The sequence below is a fragment of the Zalophus californianus genome, chromosome 3 (assembly GCF_009762305.2).
Source record: "Zalophus californianus isolate mZalCal1 chromosome 3, mZalCal1.pri.v2, whole genome shotgun sequence".
Lineage (NCBI taxonomy): Eukaryota > Metazoa > Chordata > Mammalia > Carnivora > Otariidae > Zalophus > Zalophus californianus.
In genome coordinates, this window is record NC_045597.1 from 136,105,795 (window position 1) to 136,129,246 (window position 23,452).

The following is a 23,452-nucleotide window of genomic DNA, read 5'->3' on the forward strand; positions in this document are numbered from 1 at the left end:
GACTTGGACTTAATATATATCGATAAATATATATAAATAAATATATAGATTGGCTGATTGAAAAAAAAACCTATGTGGGTTTAATTATTACTTTAATTGATTTCCCTATTCAACCTGGGCAAGCAGTACTTCAATTTCCTTTGATAATTGAAGAGGTATATGGAGAGGTGATTAAACTGACTAGTTCTAGTCTTAACTCTTCTGCTTGCTAGCCATGCTCCTGCACAGGTACCCGAACATCTCTGGGCCTGATTTTCCTCAACCTATGAAATAGCAATAATGTTGCAGGATTGTTTTAATATTACCATCGATAAGAATATCCACAATTTATTAAGCATTTCTTTTGAGCCAGGCTCTGTGTGAAGCAGTTTAAATAAATTATCTCATTTAACTGTTTTGAGGAATAAATAAGGCATCATAGTCAAGACACCTGGCCCAGTGCGTGGCGCACGGTACTCCACTCACACACACGGAGATCCACTTGCATGCTGACGCACCGTAGAATGTTTACTCTTAAGGGTAAGGGGGTGATTAAGTGTTCTAGAGGATAGGAGGAGTGATCAGGTTGGCTGACAGGTGAGAGAGTTGCATCAGGTAGGAGGAAGAAACCAGATGATATGTCAGTGACACGCCACAGGTCACTCTTTTCTTGAGCGCCCTCACCCCTTTATGGAGTAGAATTGGCCTCCAAGACCCAGTGTACTTTACTAACACAAGGAAGTCTTTCCATGTGTCACCCAAGGGATATTACACTTACTGTGTGTCTGCTGCAAAGCAGGAAGTGAAAAGCTGGGGTCTGTCCCTCTTACAGAAGTCCCTTTGAGAATGCTGGGGCAGCCCAGCACCTCCCCAGAGGTCTCAGGGTAACCTAGGACTCACATAGCCATGTCTGGCTAACCCACTCTCTTGGTTTGGGTTTCCCTAGAAGCTGACCTAGAGACTAGGATTGAGTTGCAAGTGGGTTTTTTGAAGATGCCCCCAGGAAGCCTTGTAAGGGAGTGGGCACTGAGACAAGGAGGAAGGAAAGCCAATAAAAATGTGGTGAGAAGGTTTCAGCTGGGCTCACTCTTTCAGGCAACTGTCTAAGAAACCGTGGAGGGTTAGGAAGCCGGCGTACTTTTCTCCCTACTCTCCTGCCTCTTTGGTGGAGGTTGCCCCTTCCAGGCCTTGACTGGCCAGCACTCTGCCCTCAGGTGGAGCAATGCAGATGCCTGAGAGAGGAAGCTGCACGTGCATGTGGCAACTGTCCAGCAAGCTGTGATGACTCTGGGGGTGGGGTGAGGTCAAGAGTGGGGGGAGTCTGGCAGGACTCCAGCAGCATCTGCCACATCTACCATCCTCTGCTGCAGACATTCAAGGTTCTAAATCTACATTTCATGTTTGCAAACCCTTAAAATAAATTGCCATCTTATCACAAAGTAGAACCTTTCTTTGCTGTTGTTATAGTCCCTGCTCAGGGAATATAAAATATTTCTTCAGCCTCTGTGTCACTGTAAATATTTTCTGACAGGTGGCCTTTCTGCACCTTCATCTGCGAATGAGCAGAAAATAAAACAGCCTGAGTAGTCTCTATTAAATAAGTACGGAGACATGAGAAGGTCTCTAGAGTATGTGTAAACTTTAAAGAAACAGTAATATTACATTGAGAAATGGACACTTTCAGCCCCAGGCAAAGGCATGCATTGAGCCTACGTGCAGGGCTTCCAGCTTGGAATTCTGACCGTAGGGATCTGGTCAGATGTTAGTGTGGACCGAAGTAAGAGTGCTTCCGCCACATGGACTCACATTCATCCTGCCTTTCATTGTACATACTGAGCAACCTATCTTGGTTCTGCTAAATGAGAGAACACTGGAATGCAAATTTCTCTTTTTGATAATTCTCTTCTTAGCACATTGCAATGCCCTGTCTGGGATTCAGAAAATAGCACCCATGGACTCTAAAGGTACTGATTGATCTTTAGAGTGAAAATGTTCTTCTTAGGACCTTCTTCTTCCCAGTGCCCAATCCATACTTCCCAAATCCATTCAGCTTTCTAAGTGCATTTGTCTTAAAAATACTGAGTCTGCTGAAAGTTAAGTTTGGACTTAGAAGCAATACTCCTTTCAGGTGAGGTTTTCCAGTCCTAATTTCAAGATCCTCTCTTGTATTTATAACTCCCTGTGTCCTTAAACTGAAGAGGATCACGTATGAAGGAGGAAACGTGGGAAGGACGGATCCCACATTCAGTTATGGTGGGAGAGCGAGGGACACTGGAAATGAGCCGAGGTGCTCGATCAAAGGGCCGAGGCTGGGACTGTCCCCTTGAAGAGGTCCTGACCCGTGACTTGCGCTGACAGTACTAACAGGACTAACGTTAGCTATGGAAGGCACAGGGAATGTTAAATTCTCCAGGGGACAGTCAAGAATACTTTCCATTTTTTGTCCATCACAAGAGCTGTTCACGAGCAAGAAGCTGGGCTCATGTGACTTTCACAGCCTAGTCTTTCTTTGTATACCTTTTGGTGACAAACTACGTAGTCAGGGATAGGAGGTGAGAGAGGAGAAGATAGTTCAATCCAAAAAAGTCTATAACTCGCTCACAAATAACAGATCTTCTTAGTTCCTTTGCATTATGCTTTGCGGATAACCTTAGATATTTAAGCCATGTGGAGGGTGGCAGGACTAATATTAATGGTGCATCCCTGTCAAGTTTTAAAATAGACTTTTACACTGAAAAGTATAAAATAGGCAAAAGAATCCTTTCTGAGGGGTTCAGATGAGAAAGTAGGCAAGTGGGACTGATAGTCTAGAGAATTTATGGAAGTCTGTGATTTATCATAATCCCTTTTGTGCTTTTACTAGAATTTTAAAATTACTCAGAGGTAACTAAGTCACTGAATATTGATATTTCGGTTCTGGGGATATTTTTCTGACTGAATTTGTTTGCACCTGCCTCTCTGGAAAATTTATTAACAGGCTATTCTTATATTTCCCCCCATTCATTCTTCCTTTTCTGAGTCATTATTGATTTTATTTTCCTGAACACAATTTTATATGGTAATATCTGGGCAGAAGAAATTTGCTATGGTTCAAGGAACTGGATTCTTACGGGCATTTGTCTTAGTAATATGATTACGGAGTCACTAACTTGATCTTAATAACATTTGCCTATTATCGTCTATTAGATGCATGAAAGGAAAACTATGCTTTCTCAGAGGATTACCCTTGTGTATCTCCGTTAGTTGATAATGCCCTGCAAAATTAATGGCCAGGTGATTTTGAGGAGCTATTTGCATTATTTGAAATTAGTTAGGATTAAATACAAATACTATCACCAATGTCACATGCAGATTGGAAATTACTTTTTTTAGTATACCTTGAGAAACGTTTATATCATTGATTCACGGTATTTTATAAACTAGCCACACTGCGCCTCATCTGAAGCTGTTTTGACTCTGTTGTGGCTGCAGGAGGCAGCACGATACAAAAAGCTTGGAATCTACAGTCACCCGTGGTTAGACTCTTGACTGCATCCCTTACTGTGTGCGTGGACTAGGGCCGTGTTACTTGACCACCCTACCCTCAGTTTCCTCATCTCTTCAAGACAGGCTGACGGGGCAGCATCCCAATTCCAGTTACCTATTGAAATATCATAACTGCATCCCCTCACTAAAAAACTCTGTTCATTTTCAAAAGATTCCCTCCTTTTTTTCTTAATAGTAGTCATATAAAAAGATAATCCTGTCCACAGAAAGACTTGAACAAGGGTACCGCTAGCAGCTTTATTCATAATATCCCTAAACTAGGATCAACCCAAATGTTCACCTGTAGGACAACGGATAAGCAAATTGTGGCATATCCATGCAATGGAAAATTACTTGTCAGTAAGAGGAAAAAAATTACTGATCCATGCGACAATGTGGATGAATCTTACAGACATTATGTTGAGCAAAAGAAGCCAGACACCAAAGAAGGCATATTGTCTGACTCTTTTTTTTTTTTAAGATTTTATTTATTTATTTGAGAGAGAGAGAGAGAGAGCACGAGCAGAGGGGAGAGGCAGAGGGAGAAGCAGACTCCATCCTGAGCAGAGAGCCCAATGCTGGGCTCCATCCCAGGACCCTGGGATCACAATGTGAGCCGAAGGCAGACGCTTAACTGGGACTGAGCCACTCAGGTGCTCCTTATTTGACTCCTTTTACATGAAATTTTAAAACCAGCCAAACTCCAGGCACCTGGGTGGCTCAGTCAGTTAAGTGTCTGCCTTTGGCTTAGGTCGTGATCCCAGGGTCCTGGGATCGAGTCACACTTCAGGCTCCCTGCTCATGGGGAGTCTGCTCCTCCCTCTACCCCTCCCTCCTACTCGTGATCTCTGTCTCTGTCTCTCTCTCTCTCTCTCAGATAAATAAATGAAATCTTAAGAAAAAAATAAAACCAGCCAAACTCCTTTATGGTGATAGAAATCAGAACACTGATTATCTCTGATGGGAGGTTCTTGACTAGAAAAGGGTACGCGGGGAATTTCGGGGTGATAGGAATGTTGTATGCCTTGATTTTGTTGGTGATTACACCGGAGTATATATTTGTCAAAACTTGTCAGACTGTGCAATTGAATCGAGCGCTTTATTTTGTATAAATTATGCTTAAATTCAAAGAAAAGACAACTCACGCATATCAGTTCAATGTTTAATTTTCTAATGACCAATTTTGGGGATTCTCAGGATGCAGTGACCATCTGTACTCTGGGAATTGGGACAGCCTTCGGAGAGTCCATTCTGGACAACACACCCCGCCATGCGACCATCGTTACTAGGGAGAGCAGTGAACTGCTCCGCATCGAGCAGAAGGACTTCAAGGCTCTATGGGAGGTGAGCCCCAAGGCTTCTTTGTCAATTAATGTAGTTGCAGAAAAGAAAGGGAGCTGCCACATGGATAATGGCATTACAGTCAAGCCTTAATGCGTTCTGTTCTGAGCCGGTGGATGGAATTTAATTTTCGAAACTTGTTTTTGAAATGAGTGAGTGAAAAAGCCATTTTGACACAAGACATCCCCCCTTTTTTTTAATTTAGTGCTTGCTCAATTTTCTGTAGTTTGACATACCTTATAATTATTTCTTGAATGACCATAGAGTTTTTTATGTATTTCCTCCCTCCTATTCCACAGATGTATTCTTAACCAGGGAACAAAATACTTTGACATTTTCTTTTGCATTTTAAAAATCATCGTTGACATGTTCCCTGGTAAAGTGGAATGAATGGGGTTAACATCTGCTTCGGTTAAATGCTTTTAAAAATGATGGGCCCTGTAATAAGGTATGGGAAATGAGGGACATAAAAATGTCTGGTTACTTGCCAACCTCAAAATGCATAGGTGGCACAGCAGTGGATGGATCCAACGGGTGCTGGTGGCTTTTGCATTTACCGCTGCTTACCAGCGCCCCTTAGGGTACTGCACTCATTTACAAGAAGTAGGGGGAATAAATCATCTTATATGCAGTAATGGCAAGTGGAGCACTTAGAAAGGCCCAGCTAAGCCTTGCATCTTTCACGCTCATTCCTTTTCAGTTCTGCAAGCTTCTGATTTTAACCTGTGGTTGTTCCTTATCTTTGTCCTTGACTCAGTATGTCCAAGTGTTAACCCATCGAGCTGGCAGGCTTTGCAACTTGTCCCGGTGTGGCTAAGATTTTAAACTTGATCTAAAAAGAATTTTATGTAATCAAATAGTTTCCTCCAGAGCCAAACAAATGACAGATGCATTAAGGGAGCAAACCTGCAGGTGAATGAGTGATGCTTTGCCTTAAAAGTCCTGCAAAGCCTTGGAAGGCCTTGGTGGTGAAACCTGTTACTTTTATTCTTGGCAGTAGTGAATAAATTGCAGGGTTGCTTGTTTGAAATGTTCCTCTTAGAAAATATTAAAGAGCTCCAACTGCTCTGTAAAGTTCAGAGACAAAAGCTAGTTTTAGGAAGGCAAAGTCAAAGTAGGTTTGCATGAGGTGTGTGCGGAGAGGTTTTCTGTCAATTAAAAGGGACCAAGCTTGAGGCAAATAAGTCTTTTTTTTTTTTTTTTGGATCTTTCATGTTTAAAAGGTAAACTGAAAAAGTCTTTTCCAAAAAAGAAAATTTGGAAAACTGGTTTAAGAACAAAAATGATTTCCACCTGTGATGTATGTCATTATAACTGCTTTTGTCTGTTATGACTTTTTCAAGTTGCTCATTGAGGATGGTTTGTGGAAATATTTAAAGTTTTATTTTAATTAGGAGCCCTCAGTACTATGAAGGAAGTTCCTGAGAAGTTGCTACCTGTGAACATTTAAAAAAAATTTGTTATTAGAAAAATTGTCAAACATACAGAAAATCCAAAAGGATAGATAATACAGTGAACACCCAAACATCCCCACTTACTTTGGCAGTTGCTAACATATAGCCATATTTGTTTCATCTTTGGGTTTTTTTTGCTGAACCACTTCAAGGTCAATGACAGACATTATGACATTTCATCATAAATATTCAGCATAATCTCCAAAAAGTTAGAATACCCTGCTACATACCCATAATACCATTATTTCACTTAACAAAACTAAAGATAATATCCTAATATCTAATACCGAGTCCACAGTTCAAACTTCCCCATAAATACCCATAAATAAATAAATATTTATTCAATAAATATCTTTTATTTCTGTTTTATTTCAAACCAGGTTCAAATAAAGAACCACGTATTACATTTGGTTGTTATAGCTCCGTCAATCGGTCTCTCTCTCTCTCTCTCTCTCTGTCTCCTTCCCTCTCTCTCTCTCTCTCCCTCCTTCCCTCCTTACCCCTCTCTGTCTCTTCTCTTTCTCCCCATGACATTGACTTGTTAAAAAGGCCAAATCAGTTTCTCCTAAATTCAAGATTTGTTTGATTGTTTTCTCATGGTATCTTTTTGTACCCCTACCCCAGGGCTTCCTATAAATGGAAGTTAGAGCTAAAAGCTTGATGAGATCAAATCAAACATTTTTTGGCAAGAAAACGTCAAAGGTGATACTGAGTACACCAGGAGGCTCATCCCGTCTGGATGCTTTACTGATGGGTGACGTGTTAGTTTGATTAGTGTGATCCTGTCGTTAGATTGCATTTGAGTACATTTTAGGGCTGTTTTCCACAGATATTTCCCTTAAAGGAAAATTACTAAATGGGGGTGTTGATATTGAGGGTGGTCTTTGGTATCCCAAACCTTGTCATGTGGTTCTCCAGCTTGGTGGGTCCAACCCTTCATCTGTGACCTCAGAGCAGACTTCTGATCTCCCCTGTCAGTGACTTAAGTGAGCTGAAAAGACGGAACAGAGTTTTTGTCTGACTTCTTATTTTACAGGTGGAGGACTGAACCTCACAGTGAGTAAGAGATTAGTCAGATACTTCATTTTATTTGCCTGTTCGTGGAACTAAATGCAGAGTGCAAACTACATGCTCAGTCAACATTTTAACTGGCTAAAATGAAAATGCAAGAAACTCCATTATCTAGCAATCTCTTTTGAGTCAGAACTTTATTAATGGGCACAATTGTGCACCTACACTACGTGATAATCCTAAAACCTCATAAAATTCTAAATTACCTTCTAAATAAAAAAGATGGACTTAAGTTTATTTTACCATTCGTTTTTCAACAAATATTCATTGAGTATCTCCTGTGTGTCAGGTGTGGATGTAGCAGCAAATAAGATTGGCCAAGTTCCTGCTCTCCAGCAAAGGCTTCCGTTCTACTTGGAGAATACAGAAAATAACCTACCAAGTCATAATATTATTTCAGAGTATAATATATCATTATCATTAAATAGATTTTATTTCTATCTGAATGAGTGGTCCATTGATGACATATATAGCACTGATCTGCTAGCAAAATATCTGATATTCAGAATACCTGTTCCTTGATTATGTCAGATAATAGAGTTTATGAGTCAGCCATTTATTACACTGGTAAATAATACTCATTAGCAAAATTAAAATTCAAGCTCGCACTGTCAGCTGAAACCTAAGTTAGATCTGCCTGCCAAACATTAAAAGGAAAGGATTATGTCAGGAAGGGTTCAGGTAGGAGCCTCACTGAACTGTGAGATAGTGGGAAGAAAGCAGCAGAAAGGTAAGCTGGATAATGCCTCTCTTGTTGGCAACGTAAGGAGCTCAGTGTTGGGCTATAGGTTAGAAATAGTAAAAATTAGATAACCTGAATCAAGCATCTAAATTTGCTACTTATTTGTTCATCTCATTTGACTACTTACTTCTGAAGGATGTTACGGGTGGGTCCATTGTATATCAAGCACCCTCTTGTTTAGCTTTGTCTCCTTATCTATGCCCTGTTGTCACATAAAGGGGCCAAAAGATAAAACACGAGGGCCAGAATTCTGAGTTACTTCTTCTAACTCAAAAATTAAAGATCTGTAGCCACTATCAGGTAGCACAGTCTAAAAGTAGCTCTTTAATAGGCTGAGCAAATAGTTTATTTTAAATCTTCCACTTGGGACTTTAATGGCAACACAAAGCTAGGGAACCCTGCTCCCTTTCCTGACCAAAGGCAAGTTTCATCGGCTCTCTGCAGGAAGAGAACATACTCAGAGAACTACATGTGAGATTTTGAAATCCTATTCAATCTCATCCCAGAAACCTCTTGCTTTATATTGTCTATTATGTTGAAAGTTAAATTGGTAGCACCCAGTGTATTTAAAAAAGTTATTCCCATAAATGTAACCAGAAGCATTATTCAATAGCCTCTACAAATACATCAAAGAAAGTATTCCCCAAGCTGAGGTAGCAGCTTGATGCTTTTCTTTGCATTCTGTGTCTTTCCTAATGAAAGCTGCTTTCTTTCCTCCTCTCCTTCCATGTTTCAGTTGCTAATTTATGGTCAGATTTGAGAGCATTGTGTTGCTCCATCTTAAAACAAAGTCATGTTTTCTTAACATAAGTGAATTATGGTAAATTTATTCAGAGTTGGTCAATAATGCATCCCCCTTCTTACACCTCTGTGGTATTGGAACTTAATAAAATATATGAACCAGGGTATAAAACATCTCATTTTTCAGTAGCATATGGGGGATGGAGAGAGAAGGAAGAGGAGAGGAGAAAGGAGATAGTTCTGTTTCTGAATTTCATGGAAGAAAATTAATTGAAAAGTCTTGAAATACCATGTTTAGTTCTTTTTTTAAATTCTTTTTTTTTAAAAGATTTTTATTTAGTTATTTGACAGAGAAAGAGAGAGAGACACAAGCAGGGGGAGAGGCAGAGGGAGAAGCAGGGAGCCTGATGTGGAACTCCATCCCAGGACCCTGGGATCATGACCTGAGCAGAAGGCAGACATTTAACTGACTGAGCCACCCAGGCGCCCCCAGCATGTTTAGTTCTGGAGACAGCCGTGATTTCAACTCTTTGGCATTAGTGGCATTGCATACCCTCAGTGAGAAAGTTAAATGGCAGAGTAGTGGAAGGTAGGTTTGCGAGTTTTAAGCCAGTTATTAATATTTGATCCAAGATTGTGGGCATTTATGACTGCTGGTAGCTCTTGGACTAAATAAAGAACTGATTTACTATCCAAATCCATGAATTTCTTCACAGCACATATAGGATAAGGTTTCCAGTAGTTACAAATGACTACAACAAGGGGTTTTTTGGCTTTTCTTGTTGACCTTCTATCTAACGTCATGTGTGTATGAAGATGCTTTCAGCTTTGCAGCATGTTTTGACATCTGTACGTCGACTATTCCAAATACATGAAATTGAATGATGAGGTGAGTCCAGTGTATTCAGAGAAGTAAATTCAAGAGGAACTCTCAATTGAATTCATAAGAGACACTACTGAGAGGTCCTTGAAATAGTGGTCTACCATCTGCCTAGCTGTGTTTCAATTGCATGAACATCATCTGGCCAAAAGCTTTCCTTCCTTGTGAGCCATGTTTGAGCATGTTCAAAGTAATGATACGTATTTATGAATAAATCATTTGAAATTTAAAGACAGCAATAAAACTACAGAGCCTAAAAATAAAAGCAATATTTTAAATTTATAGTCTGACCTATTCCGTAATAAAAGTGATTTCTTAGCTGTAATTGTTACCTTCTTGGCATACATTGTGATTTTGTTCTAACCAGCGGATCCCATGACACAGAGAACCATTGCTCAGATGTAATGATTGATACAGGAGCGTTTATTCCCCGAATGTGTCTGTGGCCTCAGTAAATATCATTAAGTAACCAAAAATCTGTTTCATGCTTTATGGGATATAAAACTGAATGGTAAAATGAGGAAATAAGTGCATGTTCTGTCTTAGCAAAAGAATGCAATTTGTAAACAGGAATATTTCTTTTCTTTTTTTTTTTAGATTATTTATTTATTTATTTGTGACAGAGAGACACAGAGAGAGAGGGAACACAAGCAGGGGGAGTGGGAGAGGGCTCCGCAGGCTTCCCGCGGAGCAGGGAGCCCGATATGGGGCTCCATCCCAGGACCCTGGGATCATGACCTGAGCCGAAGCCAGATGCTTAACCAACTGAGCCACCCAGGTGCCCCAAAACAAGAATATTTCTAAGAGTATGAATATTGTTGCAGAAATATTTTTACATCTGTCTCTACTCCCTGATTTTCAGAGTGTTTTATTTCTCTATTCTATCAGATATGTTGGCAATTGTGGGACTGAAAAGCTTTTTAATTATTTCCATTCACTGCCTCTTCTTGGACTATTCAGGGAGAAAAAGTTCTTTTCCATTAATAATCTTTCAGGTCACTGTGAGAATAGGAAGTATTGAAATAACAGCAGCTTAGTCTTTGTTGATGTGCTTTAAAATCCTTATTAGAATAATATACTTCTCAGAGGCATCCTCTCCTGCTTGAATAAACTTGATGTTCCTGTCTGTCTCGGGCTGTCAGAAAAATTAAAGCCAAATCTTAAAACATAATATCAGAACATAAAAATCTCCGAAGTCCTTTTGGTGGTTTTATTACTCTATTTAGCATGCACACAATTTCAAATTGTTTCACTTTTACTTTAATGGGAGGCTTCCAGGGTGGGCTGGTATCTCAGGTAAATGTTTTAGTGGCCCTGGGCAGTGAGGCAGGACTGCATGACCCATCCTCAGACAGGCAGCCCCTTGCCTGCCTGTTAGTGCACAGGGACCCACACTCTCATCTGAGGACTGGCTGGAACCTAAAAGCCAAGGGACGTGCTTTCTCCCAAGTCAGAAGTCTGTGCTTACTTTTGGCAACTTTGGAGCTTATACCGTAGGGTTATTTCCCAGGCCAGAAATTTGCATCAAAGAGCTAAGAAAAATACATCCAAAAATAAACATGAAAGCCAAGATTTCATGCCAGGAACTCCAGCCACACACATCCTGTTGGCTGGTTCTCTTGACTCTCCTCGCAGTTGTGATTCTTTTAAACCAAGCGGAAGCCTGCTCTGATGACTTGGACCTTATGTCTGCTCCAGGGTCTCACTCCTCTGTCCTCAAATCCAGAAAGGAAGGGAGTGAAGTTATTAGGAGGTAACTAAGTTAAATATATGTGTATGTATATAGGAAGTCTTTTCCTATTGTCTTTGGCTGCCTGAGCTTTTCTAGAGAACCACCAGCACCGGACTGAGATCCTTTTAACACTAATAGATACAAACAAGGAATTATCGGTGATGAAGGTGTATTTTGCTGTTCAAATAAAGGACAGATATTCACTGGATATTCGGGAACTTTGAGAGACAGGAAAAGAAGGACATATGCCCTACAAGGTCAGAATGGTTCTTTTTCTATTCTTTGGTGGGGAAATGTTATATGTCACAGTTTGCATTTTGGTTTGAGGAATTATACTGTGAAACATCTCTGGCTTTTCTAATTATGTTCCACCAGACCTAAATATATACAACGGGACTGACATAATTTGATTTCATCTTTATTTGTGATGCGTGTGTGTGGAGGGAGGAATGGCGGCTCATCTTTTTCTGATTGTGAAGGGTATGTTTGTTTAGCCTGATGATCTTAAATATGTTTCTGTATAAACAAAGATAGTTGTTCATAACTAGTCAGTTACATTTATCACATTAATATTAAATGTATGTATTTATCTGATGACATATTTGAATGGCACATATTAAAAATGAATTTGGGGCAAGGAAACAGATCGGAAGTGATGGTATTTCATCCCCTGGCCGCTCAGTGGGTATCTTGCCTGCAGCTCTGACTATATGAATTCCTTAGTGTTTATGGGAACTCTGTTACATTATTGATGACTTGAAGTCATACCAGCTCCACAAGCTATGATTTCACTATTTCTCAGAAGATGATCAGGGGGTCTGAGCAGATCAAGGCTTGGCTGGCAGGTGCCAGCAATGTCCAGATGCTGCGGGTAGGCCTGTTGGCCCCATGCTGTAAGCAGTAGTCAGCACTTCCTAAGTGGTGCTCTTCTGGGTGTTCATTTCAGGAGTGTGCACTGGATACTAGGATCTTGTAGAAGCTGTTGTTAGCAGAGATTCTGAAATGCCTCGCATGGCCGTGCATTTGCCAGTCACCTTTGACCCCTCACTGCCTCCCACCACCCACCCCACCCCATACTTTTATCTTGCAGTGGCCCTCATTACTCTCCCAGTGAACCTACCACTCTGTGTGGCTGCTAAGGAGCTTCTCAACTCCATGTTAATTGATGCCACTTTGAAAATTTCATCTTTTAGAAACTCCTGTCTTATTCAACAAACATATACTTCGTTTCCACCACGCGGAGGTGCAAAATGTATCATGTTTGTCCTGGTTTACAATCTAGTGGAGAAAACAGACAAGCATAAATACAAATCACCCTAATGTAAGACAAACTGGAAAGTACTCTAAGGAAGATCCAGTGTGCCGGAGGACATCCGGGGGAGGGCAGAGAGAGATTCATTTCCATCCAGAGTATCATTTCCAACGAAGACAAAGAAATCGGGGTCTGAATTCTTCTGTGGCTAACAGGGCTGTTTTTCAGCATCCCTAAAGGATTGGGGTCAGTTAACCAAATTATAGCATTTGAGGCTGTTGTGTCCCAAGGGGCTGACCGCACAGTAGAGGCAGGGCTTCTTCACTCCTATTGTGCTCTGTGTTCTGTCTTCTCCTCCTGTGATAGGCCCCTGGGCAGGCTTGGATAGGGGTCGGCCTGCCCTCTGAGGGTGTCATGTGTTGCATTCCCAAATGCCTTTGTGTTTTGTTTGTTGTTCAGTCATCATCTGGAGAAATCCGCTCTGAGGTTTAATGCGTCCCGCAGGCAAAGGCAGTTCTAGCTGGGAAAACTTTAAGAACTTGAGACTCAGAAGGAACTCGTGGTATGGACTGGGGGATATTGTTAAGCTCTTTATGTGTAGGAAGCCCTGTGGTCATGGGACTTTTCTGTTCTCACTGGGCCGAATTCCACTCCTGCGTAGTCTCCAGGCTGCTGCGGAGAGGTTAGAGCCCAGTCACTGGGGCAGGGTGTCTGACACCGAGGAAGGAGCAGCAGGAAATCCTGTCACAAAGTCAGCCTCTCCGAATTCCTGCAGGTTTGCCTGTCGTTGATCTTACTAACCTCAGTGTCCTGAGCTGTCTGGCCCAAACCTTAAATGCAAGACAGACCTTCTGAAGGTTCTTGATGTGGTCAGGTGGTTTGGCCCGAAATTCTGATCTATTCCTGGTTTAACCCAGCTCTGCTAGATAACTTTTTGGAAAGCTCTCCAGCTCCTGGGCCACCTATTTGTAAATGTAAAGATAGGTTTACTTAAATCCTGCCTTGCTGTCAGGAGTGCTCCAAGTTAATGTTAATTGATAACTGAGGTGCCTTATGAATTGGAAAATTTAGTGCCCCCCTCCTTCCCTTTTGGTTTGCAAATTCAAGAAGGCAAAGCCACAAATTATGTGACTGTAAAGTATAAAGTATAGGCAACAGTTCATACTGAATCAAATGATATCATTAGAAAGGCAAGAACTTTTTGGTATCTTTCATTTACAGTTGTCATTCTTAAAACTAGTTCTACATTAGAATTACCTGGAAAGCTAGTTAAAAATTCCCATGTGTGGGCCCTCCCTAGAACTATGAAACCAGAATCTCTAGAAGACTGGCCCTGGGCATCAGTGGCTTCTTCAAGCTCGCCAGAGGGGCTGGCTGAGGGCCTGCCAGGGCTAAGAACCTCTGTCTTCCAGCAGTGGGCTTTGCTAAATGGGCACCGTGCCCCTTTGCATCTGCTTCTGCATTTACCTGCCTGGAATTTTTTTCTGTGCTAAGGCTCTGTGATTGAACAATATGCTTATTCCTTATTTGTGTTAAATCTCCTAGTGTAATTTTTCCTTCTCTCATATAGACATTCTACTTCCAAATTGGGGTTCCTGCCAGATTTAAGTAATAATGGCAATCAGTACTTTAGAGATACAGTTAGTGGTGTTTTTTGTTTGAGTGTTTGTGTTTAGAGGTTGCCTGTGTGGTCTGGTTATTGAAAGTGTGAGAATCAAGCGCAAACCGCCCCCCCCCCCCAAATTCTACCATCCTACAAGCACACATTCTCTTATCTGTCAGAACAATCTTGTCGTTACACATCATGTAGCTCCTGGAAAATTCCACACTGTACCTTTGTGAGAGAATGAGAGTGAAAAAGGCAAATAATATAGCACTATTTTGAAGAGAGTTTTGAGCTCATGGGCCCCCTGAGAATGTTAAGATCCCTGACCTGTCCCTGGACTATACTTTGAGAATCACTTCTCTAAGATAAATTCCCAGAAAAAGAATACTAAGTTGAAGGGTATGAAAACATTTATGTCTCTTGATAAATATGACCACATTTATTTTCAGTAGCTTTTATTCTGCCACCAGGAGTAGTTGAGCATGCCTATTATATCCAGCCATGGCCAGCATGACCGTTACATATTTTCCTCCATTATAATAGACACTTTATTGTCATTGTGTTTCTTTGATTACTGCTGGGAGGGTTGAGATTTTCTTATATATTTCTTTTCTGATTATATTTCCTCTTTCAGCGACCATGTTACTCACCCATACATTGGCATTTATTTATCAGTTTATATGAATGCTTTATTTGGCCAAGACATTAACCCTTTGTTGTAATTCCTGCAAATATTTTATCTTGGTCTTTTGACTTCTCATTTTTCATGAATTTAAAGTACATAAATTCTAAATCCATTAAATCACCAACAAAAAGGCTATTTTGTGGCTTAAAAATTTTTAAATTTGTTTTATAAAGATATTATCTTTCATTTGTAGATGATTTGAAAAATCACATGATACAGGCAATAATAGCGTTTAGTCAGTGGTGCTGTCTGCATGAATTGAATGAGTTTTAAAAATTTTTTTTATTGCTTCTCACTTCTGCTTCAAAACATTTATAAATGCTCTTACAAATTCATATATTGGCTCCGAGTGTTTCTTATAACATCTATGTCATAACCTATTTCTTATAACCTTATTTTAGCAACTGCAACAAAATGTTCTTAAGATTTCTTTTCTGGATATTTGTACCATTTGTTCCACTGCTCTCCTGCTTCAGTTTCTATGAAGATCTCAGTGATTTGATGGTGGGCACTGTGATCCTCCATCCTTAGATCCCACTGTCCCACTCCCCACACACACTCCCTAAACACTGCTCTAAGCTTTGAGTCTGAGTGAAACATGAGTGTTACTGGGATACCTTCTGAAGTTAGTGAAGTGAGTGCTCTTTTTTATTTCTATTCTATTTATTTATTTATTGGGGGGTAGGCAGAGGGAGAAGGAAAGAATCTCACGATGACTCCCCCTGCTGAGCATGGAGCTCGACTTTGGGGCTCAATCTCATGACCCTAAGATCATAACCTGAGCCGAAACCAGGAATCGGATGCTTCACTGACTGAGCCACGCAGACACCCCAAGTGAGTCCTGTTTTTTGAGCATCTGTAACTGTTTGTTTTCTTTTCTTCACTGTCCAGAATTGTACCTACCTCTTTAATAGTTCTGGGGCAAGCACAGCTCTTAGCAATAAGTGTTAATGAAAATGGCTTTTCATTTTTAGGTCTTTGCTATTTGTTGAGGGTTTTACTGTATTTGTTGTTGAAGCATTTTTGCCTGTGCTTCACTTTGTCTAAAATTCATACAATTGCCTAGTACAAATATACTGAAAAAGGAAAAAAACCTCCCTATAAAAACTTACATTGTATCTAATCCCCGTTAAAAGCATAACAGAACTCGGAAAAGGGAAAATGTAGTAAAATTATCAGATATGGCATTTAATAAAAGATCTACCTAGTCAGGGTGCCTGGGTGGCTCAGTTGGTTAAGTGTCTGACTCTGGATTTCGGCTCAGGTCGTGATCTCAGGGTCGTGAGATCCTTCCCCACGTCAGGCTCCACGCTGAGCATGGAAACCACTTCAGTTTCTCTCTCCCTCTCCTTCTGCCTCTCCCCCCTCTCAAATAAATAAATCTTCAAAAAGAGAAAAGATCCACCTACTCAGGAACATATACAACTTTGTGAACAACACTGTAAAAAGTACTTACTGAAAAGTTCTAAGTTTTAGGATAGCTTTAAAAATGTTAGTGTTCTACTTCTCTGAAAACTGTATTGCAGATCACACTGTCCATCGACATTTTCGTTCCTTAATTATAATCAAAGGTTTTGTCATACATAGCAGATGGCACATTCAATGAGGTGATAATTAATAAACGAAAATTAATAAATTAAAATCATTGCATGACTTCCTGATAGTAATAATTGCAAGCATGTGCATAATAGTCTAAACTATTATGAGTCCTGGCATGGTTAAGAAATTTTTAGAGACGTTTCAGTAGAGTTGGCATTCCATCTTCCTGAAATTCTCTTTCTTGCTTTCTGCCTGTGGCTTTATACTTTCTTCTCCCTCATCCTAGCCCCTTCTCCAGACTTCATTTAGGTCTGAAATGTCAGACTTAGCTTTTTTTCCATCCAACTTTTTATTCAAACTTTTAAGCATTCAGAAAAACTGAAAAAGACTAGTAGGAAATCCCAAGTTTACTTGAATATTTTAGGTTGATTTCTTTCTCCCTGCTTCTCCCTGTCCTCGCCAGCCTCCTTTTATAATCAATTGTGTGTTTACCTCTTCCCCATCTGTTCCATCCCACCATCGCTGGGACCTACCTCCCTTTTCTCTCCTCACATCTAGCCAGTGTTAAGGGAGGCAGGCGTGGTTTTTAAAGACCAGGGACTGGAATCAGCCAGATCAGGGTGACAGTCTAGCCTTTCATTCATTCTGTGTCCTCGGGCAAGTTACTTTACTGCCTAAACCCGTTTCCTCATTTGTAAAAGGAGGTTAACAATAATCTTATCACAAATGGTTGGGAGGAAGAAATGGTATAATGCCAGCAATCCCTTAGGCCCCAGGAAGCACCAAGAAAAGGTGCAGAGGGTAGAGACGCATAGATAGGCCGGGGGAGTTGGGGTACACGAGTGCCTGCTCAGACACCTAGTGCTGCTGTCTCTGCTGCCCAAGGATAATGTTTGGACTCTCTATGCTGGCATCCAGAGCTTCCTAAATGTGCCCATACATCCTTTTCCAGCCATATTGCCTCTATTAATTTATCCGACTATTTTTCTCAACCTAAATCCTGTCAGCAAGCACTAGTCGGGCGCTGGCGAAATGCCAGGTGCTGTGCTAGGCACTGGGCACACAGATGCGAACAGCGTGTAGCCCTCAAGGAGCTCACAGTCAATTGGAGATAAATACGGGACAATAAATTTTAAAAGCGCGTGATATGCACTGTCGCGGAGGTGCGTGCAGGGGCTGGAAGTGGGAGGAGGAGATGGTAACTGCCAGGGAGAGTCAGAGGAGTTTCCAGAGAAAGTCCCCTTGTGTGTCTTGTCCTCCTAAGGCTGACAGGAAGGTGACTGACAGAAAGATGTCACCAGACACGAGCAGAGGATTCAAGTGCTACCGTGGGAACATGTCTGTTGTGGTGGAACATGGAGGAGGGGTCATAACAACCCTCTAGTTCCACGGCAAGCTTGCCTCCTTGGGTTCTTCATGGAAGGAAGAGCCTGTCAGAGCTGCCTAGCCTTTCCTGGGAACAGCGCAGGATTTTTATCTCCTTTCCCCTCCCTGGAGCCCCCCTCCCCCCAGGTCTTCTGGACACTAGCACCATGCCCACTTGCTCCCTGGAGCAAAAACACGTAACAAGCCCAAAAGTGTTAAGGTCCCTTTACCTCCAGTCACCTCCTTTCTCCACCTGTCCCAAGACCCAGCCCAACTGCTGTCTCCCCTAACACCTCCTGGTCTCCTGATCGGGTGAATAACACCAGGGAGGAACAATGGCAGCCCCTTCACGTAGGTGTTACCAGATCTGTCTGTGAATGAAAAGCCAAGAAGAGGCTGGTTGCCTTCTGAGGAGATGAGGGTCCAGATGATGAAAAAGAGCATGACTGTAAGACAGGTTGAGATCAGGTTGAGGGGATGGGGAAGATCTAACACCTGGGATGGCCAAGATTCAGGGAAAATGGAGGCCCAGAGCACCGCTATTCCTCTAAACAGACTGAGAAACCTGGAAGCTGAGAGGTTCTGGGGCTGAGAGAGCCCCGAGCAAGAGGCAGAACATGGCTTCAAAACCAGAGGAAACTAAGGACTGTTAATAGACACACTCTGGGAATCCATATGGTTTCTCCCAGATTTGGAGGCCATATAAGTCTTTATCAGTTGGGGCTTTCAGTGGAGGCTGTGCTGATGCTGGTGCAGTCAGGGTTCCTAGTAGCCATTAGGCCTGGGTCGTTGGGTCACAGAAGGCACAGAGCACTCTGGGTCACTCTTTTTAATCTCTCTGTTTCTGTGGGGCTTGGCAGGGTCTTCTCTGTTCTGATAGAGAAGGAAGGTGAGCTCCCTACAGTATCCCATTTGTGGTAATCCATGACATGATCTAAGACCAGATCTGATTAAGAATCATTGTGGTCATTTGGACTTTACATTCACATGATGGGTCTCTGCATGTGAATAATAACTAATAGTAAAAGATGAATTGTACTGACTACAAACTCAGAGCCAGAAGTCATTCTTATCTTTTCACATATATTAGTTCTTTAGTCATAAGTTATTACCAGCTTAGTCTCAAGAATGTATTTTAAGTATCCAGAATTCAGTTTTGGGAGCTTTTGAAGTAAAAAGAGCACCGCCCCCTTTTTTTTATTTAGGAAGAATTCAAGATTAGACCCAAATGTTAGCATTTTTCCCTGTAGTAACAGGATATCTTACTTGGTCCATTGTCAGATGAGTTTATGTGTAGTGTCAGAAAAGAGGACTCGTCCACAACAGGTGACTGATCTAATCCAGATTTCATGAGCTCTGGGGAGTTCCCAGATCAGCTACTGAGAAACCTGCCAACCTCTGATAATTTTTATGTGTGTGAGTTTTCTGAAAAGAGAACTTTCATCCTAATTTGAAAGGGTCCCATTGCCCCCCCCTAAATGATTAAGGACCATTTTCTATAGAATCAGGATACAGATCAGACCATATAGTCTGTACCGCCTTTATGTGGGAGAATACTGAACATTTACTCTGAAAAAATCTTTACAGAATTTGTGATGTGAAAATGGAGATGGTGGATAATTTTCATTGTGGCTTTCAGGCTGAGACATTGGTATCCAGAAATTCTTCTTGTAGTGAAAAGAAATCATTAGGAAAAATGCCAAGTTCCAGCCTCGAAACAGAAATGCTTTGCAATAAGAGGTTCTACCAAAGCCTGTTTTAAAATAAGTATTTCTAATTCATGGATCCATCGCTCCTCTAAATAGAGCACATCTGAGTATTTTGTATCCAGTTCCAAAACGATTGGACTTTAATAATAAGTTTTCATGGAAGTGTGGTTTTGTATTTTCAGTTCCATACCTCTCCCCCAAAACCACCCACATATAATAATGTCCACACTGCTAACTGGACACCTTCAGACAATGGTACTTCTAAAAATTAGCTATAGAATGGCCCATCATGCAGAACAATAATTGTCTTTGTTTTTTATTTAAAGAAATTTAGTTTATTGAGACTAGGTAATACATACACATGGTAACTAAATTGGCTAATTGAATTTAAATTTTAAAAAAACTACAACAGAATATATATAATGAAAAACATGCTTTTCTCTCACCCCTGCCCTAACCACCAGGCCCCTTGCCAGAAGCAACCCACCATTACTGGCTTCTTCTGTAGAATATTTTACGCACAATATTCTCTTTGGTTGGTTATTGGGCAGGACTTCCAAAACTTACATTTGATTCTTTTTCTCAACCTCTTGAGAAAGAAAAAAAAAAAAAGCTTTAAAATTTCTAAAAAATCAAGAGATTTTGAATCACAGTCTTCACACAAATTGACAAATTTAGGTTACTTTTTCCTTTTCCTTTACTATTTGTTTAAATTCCAACAACTTGAATCTCCTGTCGGCATGGTGTGGTGTTGCAAATCTGAAAACATTGCAAAATGTGACTGTGTTTCAAATAGAAAACTTGTAGGAGACTTTTTAGTATAATTCGTTTTAATTTTTAGTTATTACAAACTAGTAAGTTTGTTGAAAATTCAAATATACATGATGAGTAATATTGAAAGTATAAGAGGTAAATAAAGAGGTAATACCTCCCTCAATTTGAATAGAGGTGTTTAATCATCTTAGCTATGGTATTATCACATTGATACCATGCTAGTAAATAAAAAATGGGAAATTCTTTTGGCATTAATTTTCCAAGAAGTTCTCCCTGTAAATAACCTCTACATATCTTTTACATTTCCTGAGTTGATGTATATGTACCAATCAAGACAGGCATCCCTTGTGGTGTAGATGACCTTGCATCCATGGCCCTTGAGAGAATAAATATGTATGTTGACAGTGCAGCTGTCATGAATTGAGTTCATAAAATTGGATTTGTTTTTTTTTAATATGACATATTATTCTTGCTTAATTTCATTGTGCTGACCATGGTTTCAGTGCTATAAATCAGGGAGAATGTTTGCCCACAAAAAAAATAAAAAAGAGAGAGAGCAGCAATAACAATATGAAATATTGCCTTTGTTTTAATAAAAATGTTTCTTCTTTGGGGTACCTGTCTTCTTTCAGCTGTGTTCCCTGGGTCTTATTATTATTTTTTATAAGTTTTTTCTTTAAATAAATCTGTGTTGACTTGATGTAAGGAGTAACATAAAGCTCATAAAACTTAAATGTGAAATAAAAGAGTGGGTGAGGTATGGTAGAAAGAAACCTATTTTTTAATGCAGAAAAGCAGGACGTGTATATACATGTTCAAACAGTGCAAAGTCGACTACATAATTTGTGGGGCCCAGTGCAAAATAAAAATGTAACATCCCTTATTCTCCCCGGAGGAAGAAAGTGTCACTAATGGTGCTAAAATACAAAGCTTTTTCGTTTCTTCTGCATTTTCTATCTCAGCTCATCATGTTTCTTATTTGCTCTTTAATGTTCTAAGGAAAAATTAAATTATTAGCACAAATTTTCTGTTTGTCTTTCTATGGTGCAATGCCAATTTTAAATGCAAATGTAAGGACATTTAACTTGTATGTGGAATCACCAAAGTGATAATAATTTCTGTTTCCTGGCTTGTACATGCACATGTATTATATTCTTACTGGAACAGTAGAAACCATGCACAAAACTAATTCAACTGTTTTTATTTCAGTTCTTGATGCACACAGCTTCTACCCATACTCTCGATCTGCAGCTGACAGATCGCTAAGGCAGGGCTCAGGAAGAGGAACTATGAGTTGCCCTAGCTTTCTTTTCCCTTTATGTCATTATTTTCTGTGTAAGTGGTTGGCTCACTGTGCTCAAAGCAAACTCTGATTAGCATGGGAAATGGGGCCTCTGGGGCTGTCAGCACCTGGACTTGCTCTTTGGAAGATGTAACATGCTCACCGTGTACTTGCGTTGAGTTGTGTTGAGCTCCCATGCTTTACAGTTGCACCTGAATCCTGTTCTCACGAGGCATCGTGAATGCTCTGTGTGAAAGGGATGTCAAGGAACAGTGGACGTGCACATGGCCTGTCTCTGCTCACATACCTGTTCCACTGTTCCATTGCATTTCACTTACAGAACACAAGCTCAAAGATAAAATTACTAAGAATTTCAAGATTGTGATAGCAGAGCATTACACTGAGGGCTCAGAGCCCTTGAGCATGGGGCCCTATGTGCCTGCACAGGTCTCCCGCCTGTGAAGCCAGCCCTGAGTATAGAAATGCATTAACTGAATGCCGCTCACATTCCCAGCTCCTTTCCCAAGGGGAATTATTTCAATAGCTTTTTCAATAACATTTCTGATGGATAGAGCTATAGAGAGGTAGATATGTACATATATAAGGTGGTAGATTAAATATGGTCACAAATTCGGCCAAATTTGTTTTTCCAACTGAGAGGTGGAGTCTGCTTTCCTCCTCTTGAATCCAGACTGGCCCTGAGACGTGCTTTCATCACGAGAATACAATAGGAATGACTGTGTTTGACTTGGAGTGTTAGCTTACAGAGGCCTTGCAGTTTTAATCTTGCCCAAGGGGAGCGCTTCCTCTATCGTGTGAAGACACCTGAGAGGAGGAACCATGTGGTCATTCCAGTCATTTCAGCCATACCAGTTGAGGGCCCAGAGAGGTGAGTCCATTCAATCCCAACTAACTCCCAGCTGGCTGCAGCCACCTGAGTAAGCCCAGGTGATACCAACAGAAGAACTGCTCAGGAAACCCACAGAATCGTGAGAAATAATAACAGTCACGGTCTTACGCCACTAAGCTTTGGGGTGTTTTGTTATAAGCAATAACTATATAATGGTATTTGCATTAAAAACATTTAAACCTATATACTTCCCACAAATGAGATTACATCATTCATATCTGTATCTTGCTTTTTTCCATTTAGTGGATCCTAGAGATCCTTCTGCTCAGTGCATTTGGATTAGCCACATTATGCTAAGAGTTTTTCATTGGCTGGATTGCCATAGTTTATTTAACCTATTCCCCTGTTCATGGACGGTTACATTGGTTTTTGTTGTTGTAAACAGTGCTGCAGTGGACATTCTTCTACATATATCTTAATGTATTTTTATGGAGTAAGTCCTTACCTATGGTCATTTTGTGAAATTTACAAGTTGATGAATATTTTCCAATTACACTTTAGAAAGTTGGCACCAATTTATACTTCACTGTGTATTTATTTCAACAATGTGTAATTTCAAACTTTGAAAATTTTGCCAGGAAAAAAATTGGTATCTTATTATTATTTTGTTTACCTAATCATGAGTGAGGTTAAGCATCTTTAAAAATATTTCTTGGCAGTTGTGGTGTTTTGTTGTTGTTGTTGTTGTTTTGGTCTGTGAGTGAGTGACCAGTTTATATCTTTCGTCCAGTAGTCTACTGGGTTGTATCTGCAGTTTATAAGATTATAAGAGCTCTTTGTAAATTAAATGTGCCTCCTTTTTACCATATGTATTAAAATATCTTCCAAGTTTTTTGTTCAAGATGCATTTTGTGACCAGGCACTT

General features: G+C 40.4%; 1 protein-coding gene across 10 annotated transcripts in view; it reads left to right on the forward strand.

Annotated features, from left to right (window-relative positions):
* The window catches only part of RAPGEF4 (Rap guanine nucleotide exchange factor 4), a 295,155-nt gene that overhangs the window by 67,835 nt on the left and 203,868 nt on the right, over positions 1–23,452 (forward strand). For 8 of the 10 annotated variants that reach the window (XR_003519020.2, XR_003519021.2, XM_027588682.2 and 5 more), the window contains one exon: positions 4,702–4,848. Coding sequence is in view for 8 of the 10 variants with exons in the window: in XM_027588682.2 (XP_027444483.1) it covers positions 4,702–4,848 (147 nt within the window). In the remaining 2 variants the exon portion in view is untranslated. Of the gene's footprint in view, positions 1–4,701; positions 4,849–11,419; positions 11,723–23,452 lie in introns of those variants that run through there. The other 2 variants (XM_027588690.2, XM_027588693.2) reach the window with 2 other exon arrangements.